This window comes from Rousettus aegyptiacus, unplaced genomic scaffold (assembly GCF_014176215.1).
Source record: "Rousettus aegyptiacus isolate mRouAeg1 unplaced genomic scaffold, mRouAeg1.p scaffold_m13_p_5, whole genome shotgun sequence".
Taxonomy (NCBI): Eukaryota; Metazoa; Chordata; class Mammalia; order Chiroptera; family Pteropodidae; genus Rousettus; species Rousettus aegyptiacus.
In genome coordinates this window covers 75,927,800-75,936,023 of record NW_023416308.1, presented here as the reverse complement: position 1 = coordinate 75,936,023, position 8,224 = coordinate 75,927,800, and the positions used below count along the sequence as shown (strand labels likewise).

General features: G+C 38.6%; 2 protein-coding genes across 8 annotated transcripts in view; one reads left to right on the top strand and one right to left on the bottom strand.

The window, feature by feature from the left end:
• LOC107519130 (cytochrome c oxidase assembly factor 4 homolog, mitochondrial) lies at positions 1-2,936 on the bottom strand. 4 transcript variants are annotated; one of them, XM_016161425.2, is made up of 2 exons: positions 2,838-2,936; positions 1-832 (listed from the first exon to the last, which is right to left on the bottom strand). In XM_016161425.2, exon 2 carries the CDS (start codon positions 818-820, stop codon positions 566-568), a length of 255 nt encoding a protein of 84 aa, XP_016016911.2. In that variant the 5' UTR covers positions 821-832; positions 2,838-2,936; the 3' UTR covers positions 1-565. The 4 variants fall into 4 exon arrangements, with proteins under 4 accessions (XP_016016911.2, XP_016016909.2, XP_016016908.2 ...); XM_016161423.2 differs by having other exon boundaries at positions 2,730-2,862; XM_016161422.2 differs by lacking the exon at positions 2,838-2,936 and adding an exon at positions 2,555-2,826.
• A 104-nt stretch (positions 2,937-3,040) lies between these two features.
• Positions 3,041-8,224, top strand: part of PAAF1 (proteasomal ATPase associated factor 1) — a 34,954-nt gene continuing 29,770 nt past the window's right edge. For 2 of the 4 annotated variants that reach the window (XR_004950986.1, XM_036221353.1), the window contains exons 1-2: positions 3,047-3,124; positions 4,677-4,717. Coding sequence is in view for 2 of the 4 variants with exons in the window: in XM_036221353.1 (XP_036077246.1) it covers positions 3,078-3,124; positions 4,677-4,717 (88 nt within the window). In the remaining 2 variants the exon portion in view is untranslated. Of the gene's footprint in view, positions 3,157-4,676; positions 4,718-8,224 lie in introns of all 4 variants that reach the window. The other 2 variants (XM_036221352.1, XM_036221354.1) reach the window with 2 other exon arrangements.

The following is an 8,224-nucleotide window of genomic DNA, read 5'->3' as shown; positions in this document are numbered from 1 at the left end:
TAAAAGATAAAATCATTTATATCACTGTCAGGAATTAGTTGTTCCAGTGTTGTTTTATTTCTCAAACTAGACTAAGCAGCATGAAGGCAGAGATATTATTCATCAAATCAGTTTCCAACAATGCCTGACACATCAGGTCTCAGAAAAACTTACTGTTGAATCAACGACTAAATAAATGAAGACCTGATTAGGTAACCAATTTACCTTTAGATTGTGAATTTACTTTTAAGATTCAATGTCCCTGTAATCAGCTCAGTACTTGGCACACTGACCGGGTGTAGAATAGAAAAGCATCCCTTTTCTTTGTTTTACACAGCAAATACTGGTCAATATTTAATATTCATGGAACAAGATGGGTGAAGATGTATGAGATCCCACCATGCAAATACGACAGGTCTTTATGGCAGTCATGTCTAAACCCATAGCTGCCCGGCTCTCAACCTGAGTCCAAAAGACTATCCCCAAGTTTTATACCTCTTGGCCCACACTTCCACTGTTTAGGATTTCTTCCTCCCATCTGTGACCTCTCTGGGTGCTATCCTCTAGGGATAGATGGTTTGGGGTCTCAGCTGTGGGTACTGCCTTGCTCCTTCCTCCTTTGCAGCTCTTCCCGCCGCCTTGCCTGCTGTTCACTCATGCAGTCCCTGAAGGCCTGCACCTGTGGCTGGCACTGTCGCCAGTCCTGGTGCTGGGCCATGCACTCCTGCACTGCATAGTGAGAAGCGGCACAGCCAGAGCGAGAAATCAGCTGGTCCAGTGGGTCCTCTTCCTCACCCTCCTTCTTCACCTGTTGGGCCCAGGTATGGCCTTGAGTTGACATCTTCAGGAGTTTCTAGATATCAATGGAGGTAAGATTAGAGTAGGGACATGATTATATATAAGATTCCTCTATTATAAATAACACTGACCACTACACTGTTATAAGCTATTTATGCATATGTCTCCCTTTGCAGACTATAAGCTATTTGAGGACAGATAATGGGCCTGGTTCAACTTGGTGCCCCCGGCACTAGGCCTGGCAGAGAGAAGGCCTGCAAAATGGTTTGAACTGAACAGTATGATCTAAAGTATTTGAGAGTGCTTAGCACAACACTACATACGCTCGAATGGATTATAATGGCATTTAAATCAGATGAAATGTCATCTTTCTGAAGAAGTGATCTCTGATTCACCCCAAATTAATCTTTTTTCTTTTCTCCTATTGGCCTTATTCTATTGGTGGAGAAGGACGAAGTTCAACACTTAGGAAAATAGCCAAATATGAGGACAGTTTGACATATGGGAGGAATGAGAGAGTTGTGGCTATAGTATACAGTATGAAAAGACCAGAGATGAGTCTGAGAGGTGAGAGTACTTAATGTGAAGTATATTTGTCTAGACTGTCTTCCCAAGATCATAAGCTTCAGAATATCCAGCAGAAGACAGCATACAAAAGGAACTTATGAAAGTCTTAAAGAGAAACGACCTCAGCCTTTGTACAGATTTCACCAAGGCAGGCTATAAAGGAGCTAGGACTTCATAATCCCTTTCCAGTGTCTCTGATTCACTCAGCAAATGATCACCTCTCATGTACCATGTACCAGGCACTATGCTAGAGTTGAGTACCTCTGGTGTACCAAGCACTATGCTAGAATTGAGGATATAGGAGTAACCAGGACAGATCAGTTTACTATAAAGCATGTACATATAGCTCATATTGGGAACAGAGTGGAGGAGTGATACCTAATCCAGACAAGACCAAGAACAGGCAGGGAAAGCTTCCTGGAGGAAGTAGTTTCTAAACTGACCCTGAAAGATGAATAGAAATTGACCAGAGAAGAAAAGGAAGAATATTTCTAGTTAATGGAAGAACAGGGTGGGCAGGGGGTTGAGACAATTTAACATATAAGAGTAATGGAAAGTTCTGTATGACTGGAGAATTGAGAGTAGTATGAGGAGAAAACAAAACGAATTGAATTGGCAAGATGAGAAAGTATCTGATCATTGCCAGGCCTTGTTAGTTAGCTATGTTAAGGCATTTGGAGGGCAACAGAGAAGTCATAAAAAGCATTTAAGCACTCAATAGCCCACATAAAACGCATTTGCTTTGGAAGGAGTATAACCTGAGGGGGAAAACGGGCTTTGAAAATAAAACAGGTTTGGAAAACTAGCTTTGTCACTGACATATTGGGCGACCTTGAGCAAATTACTTCATAATCTCTCTTGAAAAATAGAGATAATATCTACCTCACAAAATTGTTGAAAACTAAATGAGATAATACATGTAAGGAGCCTGGCACGTTCAGAGTTCAATAAATGATAGTTTCTATTACTGTACATGTTGCCTCTTCCTAAATACACTGTGAGCTCCTTACAGGCAAGGGCAAACCTCTTACAGCGGGCACAATGGGGGAAAAGACGTGCCTTGGATCCTAAACCAAGAAATCTGGGTTCGAATACCGGCACACGCCTTACCATGTAATATTTATAGTAATATTTAACTAGCATAATTACTGTAAGGATTAACATAATGATGCCAAATGCATGGGATACAACAGGGCTCAGTAAATGCTACCTTACTTTTGTCCCCACCACATCCGGCTTCAGTCTCTCTTAGCATAAAAAGAGGGAAGACTCTTGCTCAAAGATTAGGTAGGTCAAATGGTCCGCAGCTGGATCGGGAGGCTGGCCTGGACCAGGAAGGCATGGTAAAGGATCGGAAAGCAGAGAAATCCAAGTGACCAAATCACCTCGAGATCCTCTGCCACCTTCATGAGAATGCGCCGCACAGCCGCTGGGCGCGCCCCCGTTGTGCCCGTTACGCTTCACCGTGCAAGGACGCGGCACGCAGTGCTCACCGAATAGGATAACAAGAGGACCCGAACGCGCACTTGGCACTCTTCCGACCCTCCAGTCAGGAACTGGTCTCTGTGGGGAGCGCGCACGCGGAAGTTGGAGGGAGGGACCCACTGCGTATTTTCATTGGTGGCCTCTCAGTGTAGATCCCGCCCACCGCCTCGCCGCAGCCCTTCGGCAGACCTACTTCCGGGGAAGAGCGGAAGAGGCGGGCTGGTGAAGGTGGGGGCGGGGGAGTCAAGATGGCGGCGCCTTTGAGGATTCAGAGCGACTGGGCTCAAGCCCTCAGGTGAAACCAGTCCTAGAACCGGGACAGAGGAGGCGGGTAGCGGATGTTACCTTTTTGTTGAGAGACATGCCCAATCCAGGATATCCATAGGGGTTACTCCATCAGTTGTTGAGGGAGCACTGGGAAAGAGAAGTCTCAAACCCACATGGTCATCGTTTTTCCTTCTCTGGAGAGCTATCCTGAAGCTAGGGGAACACATAAGCGCTGTGTGATCCAAGAATCAGAACTAGGATCAATGAGTTGTAGGAAGACAGGAAGACGGGGAGGCAGGAGGCCGAGGTGTCATAGTCATTTAGGAAATATTTATTGGTCGTCAGCTAGTGGCAAAAGTCCCTGTAGTCACCACCATATTGTCTTTGAATGTGTGATGAAATCTCTGTATCCTCCTCGGTCCCTAGTGGTATAGTAATCATATTGGACCATTATATTCAGTAAATAGCATCTACCATGTACTGACTCTGAGCTAAATAGATGCTCGATGCAGTTCATATGTGTACTCTAAACTTAAGGTGTGATTCCCGCCCTTAAACTAACAACTTAATTGGGAATACACAGGAAACTTAATTTACTTAACATATATTTATTAAACATATGCTGTGCAAGTTACTACTCTAGGCATCAGGATGAATACAGCAGTGCCATGAATGGCAACTGTTATTACTAACAAAGGTTTTCGAATGGAAACGATGGTAAAGAGGAGCAAAACATTTCTGTGTTTAAGAAACTTACACCTTACTAAATGGACTAAAATAAAGTACACATTACTTAATACAACACAGATTGTGTGATAAGTCATAAAGGAAAAATACATTTATTGAGGGCTACCAGGCGCCTATGAGAAAATGCAGAATCAGAATTGGGAAATAATTTGCCCAAGATCATGTAACTAATAAGAGAATTGCTGGCGACCTGTGTCTTTCTGTCTTAAAAGCCTAGGCCCTTTCTACTATAAGAGTATTAGGATGATGAAATAATGATATGAATGATTGGGAAAATGCATTCTAAAACATGAAATGTCTGTAAGGTGGTAGAACACAGACATTGTATACTAGTCAGAGGTTTCAATTCCTGTTTCATAACAGTGACATTGGGCAAGTCACTTCTCTCTGAGCTTCAGTTTTTTTCTTTAACATGGGGAAAATAAAAGATATATTGTTAAATTGTTGTGTGGATTAGTGGTGCTATATGCAAAGTGCCTAGCACAGGGCCTGGCTTACAGTAAATATCTAAATATAGAATACTTGATTTTTCAAAGCCGTACTGTTATAAATAAATAGTGAATTCCCTATTGATGGAATATTTGAGCCTCAGTTTACCAGCAGATAAATGCATAAATATTAATCCACAAATATTAATCCACAAATATTTCTTCAACAAATAAAGTTTGTCTTAGAATAATCTATGCCTGAATGAGATGTTAGACTAGGTCATGTCTAAGTAGTATGGCCAAACTGGAAATTACATGATTTTCTTTATCCACTTGCACCAGTGGCATCCTTTTCAACAGTGGAGTGAGCCTAATTAGGCTTTGTCTCTCTTCATAGGATCATAGGAAGGATGAAGGAGAGGCTTGGCTGAGTTGTCACCCTCCAGGTAATATCTTTAAATCTATATGGATTCCCTTTATCAAAAAGGTTTACTCCTCCTAGAAGAGAGCTTCCTACTCTCTCCTGGCCCAAACTCCTTGCACATGCTCATAGTCTTCAAACATTCTTACCCAGTCTGTGCTGTACTGACATCACCCCGATTTCTTCATTCTAGGGGAAGACCTTCAGATTGGTTTTCCATTTAGAAGCCCTAAACTTATTCATTGAGACATTGCTGATGCATCTAACACAGTCTCTTAGAATATCGATTCTTAGATCTATAGCTCTAGCCCTGACTTCTCTTCAGTTTCAAGCAGAGATTGAACAGTTGTTTGCTACCTGTTTCTGCTTGAAGCTCTCAATGTCATCTTGAGTTTATCACATCCAAAAACAAGCTGAGCAGTTCTCTTGTCAAATAGGTTTTCTTTCTTAATTTTCTCATTTCTTAAGTTAACATCATTCTAGACATCAGAGTGTAAAACCTAATCACTTCACTTCCCCCCACTATATCCAGAGTTCCCAAGTCTTAACAGTTTTTCCTTTGAATGAAACTCCTGTGTTATTTCCATCCATTTATTTGCATAGTGTAGTAACATTTAAAAAAAAAATAATTCTTTCTAAATTTGTCAGAAAGTTTTGTTTTACTGATTGTTTTTCATTTCAGATATCTTTGTCTTTAATAATATATTTCTATGGGAAATAGAGTTTTAAACAGTTTTCTTTTGAGGAAATTGGTGCTGCATAGAAGAGAGAATGGTAACTAGAAGGTCAAGGGTTTTGTTTTATTTCTAAGATAAGAACTAATTGAAGAACAATTAAAATATAGTAAGGAGAGAAGAGCTAACTGAACTACCTTTGTCTTAGAGGAGAGAGGAGGAGGTTGTATTGTATCTAAAAGTCTAAGGTGAAAGAAGGTGAGTATAAGTGCAGATGTAAATAAATATGTAGGCATGGACATAGAGAATATCTTACAGCCTCAGTTTTCTTTGTGATGTTAGAGGTGGGGTGAGCTCTTAAGGGAGAGTATTTTTTGTTTTATTTTTTAAAATAACAGTTTTATTAAATTAAAATTGTGCTATCTATATGCTAGATGCTTTTATACATATTAGTTCTTTTTCACAACCCTTCTTTCTTACAATGAGGTAGGTACTATTAGGATTTTAATTGAAAAAAATAACACCCTTATTGAGATACAATTTACATACAATAATGTCTAACTTTTTAAAGTATACAATTCAGTGAATTTAGTATATTTACAGAGTTGTGTGTCTATCACCACTATCTATTCCAAAACATTTTCATCACCCCTAAAAGAAACCTTATCCTCCTAGCCTGTAGGAACCACTAATTGACTTTCTGTCTCTATAGATTTGCCTGTTTTGGACATTTCATGTAAATGGAATCATGTAATATGTGGCCTTTTGTGTCTGACTTCTTTTATTTAGCATAACATTTTCAAGGTTTATCCATTTTGCAGCATTCATTTCTCTTTGTAGCCAAGTAATATTCTATTGTATGGATACACCACATTTTAAAAAATAATTTTTTATTTTTCAGTTACAGTTGACATAAATTGTATTAATTTCAGCTGTACAACATAGTGATTACACATTTATATAACTTAAGAAGTAGTCACCCCAGTAAGTCTGGTACCCATCTGATACCATACATAGTTACTACAATATTATTAAAATATTATAATCTCTATGCTGTACTTTACATCCCTGTGACTGTTTTTATAACTGGCAATTTGCACATCTTAATCACTCCCCCCTTTTCACCCATTCCCTCAACCCCCTTTTCATCTGGCAGCCATCAAAATGTTCTCTGTATCTGTAAGTTTGTTTCTTTTTTGTTTGTTTATATTTTAGATTCCACATATAAGTGAAGTCATATGGTATTTGTCTTTCCCTGTCTGACTTATTTCACTTAATATAATACTGTCTAGGTCCATCCATATTATTGCAAATGGCAAGACCTCACTCTTTATGACTGAGTAATATTCCATTGTGTATATGTAGCACATCTTCTTTATCCATTTGTCTATCAGTGGACTCTGAAGTAGCTTTTATATCTTGGCTATTATAAATAATGTTGTAATGAAACATAGGGATGTATATGTCTTTTGAATTAGTGTTTTGGGTTCCTTTGGATAAATACCCTAAAATGGAATCACTAGTTCCTTCTTTATCTCTTGTTATAAAGTGTGTTTTGTCTGATATGAATATTGCTACCCCAGCTTTTTTTAATTTTTCATTTTCACGAATTATCATTTTCCATCCCTATAAGTTTATTACTTTCAGTCTCTGTGTGTCTTTTGATTGAAAGTAGATCTCTTGTAGGCAGCATATGTATAGGTCTTGTTTTCTTATCCATTGAGGCACCTTATGTCTTTTGATGGATACACCACAGTTTTAATCCATTCATCAGTTGATGGACATTTGAGTTGTTTCCACTTTTTGACTAGTAAGATTTTGAAGGCAGGATAGATGTAATGAGAATTGGTTTCTATGGGGAATAGAAGAGGCAAAAGAACTGCAAAAATGTGCAGAGTTTGGAAGCATGAATTGTAGTGGTGCCAGTCTGCACAATTGTGTCCTTTTCTGTAGCAGCAATCAGCAGCCTGCATGTAGAAATGTAGAAGGTGAGTGGTCAAATTAAAACCAGCTCTAATATATAGAAAAAAACCCTGAGATTATTTAAGTGATTTTACAAATGTAGAGAGGTCATTGAGTGTGCTCACAAGAGATTGATTGAAATGATATACTGTTGTAACCAATTTGGTATATTAATTGATTCCTCTTACCCCCTTGTTCTGCCTTATTTTGTTCTTGACATGCCCCCTCCCTGACTTGGAGTTTCCTTTTCCTTATCTTTTGACTAGTTAGTTTTATCTTTTTTTCAACGTTTTACTCAAATCCCACCCTCTCTAGGAAGCCCTCCTATTCTGTGTGAATCCTTGATTTTTACTTCCTTTTTACTCCTTGAATTTCAGTTTGGTGCAGTAGTTATTTGCTGAATAGTTTCTAGCAACCTGCTAGTTTCTGAGCTCAAGAACTTCACAGTTTAGTGGGAAGGTCAGAAATGTAAACAGTATGTTATGAATTGTTACAGAAGTGTATATATAAGGTGCAGAATAAGAATAAAGTTGTTTTGAATTCCATTCTACCTTCTGCATATATTTATGTATAAGATAATATCTTATTTAGCAAAAGCAGTATTCTTAAGCACATTTTCCAGATTAATGAAACTTAACTCTTTACTATGTATTATGTGTATATACCGTGGATAAATGCATATATTCATGTTGATCTTCACAGTTCATCCTGGAAGAATTTCATTTCACAGTCAGTAAAACTGAGGTTGAGATGACTTTAGTAGCTTTCTCTACAAATGCTATATTATATCTTTAAATTTTTTTCCCTAACTTGTAGCCCTTGAACATATTCCCTCCTAAATTAGGTTTGCTTAGGCTAATGCTCTTTCTGCTTTGCCTCATTTTTAACACAGGTAC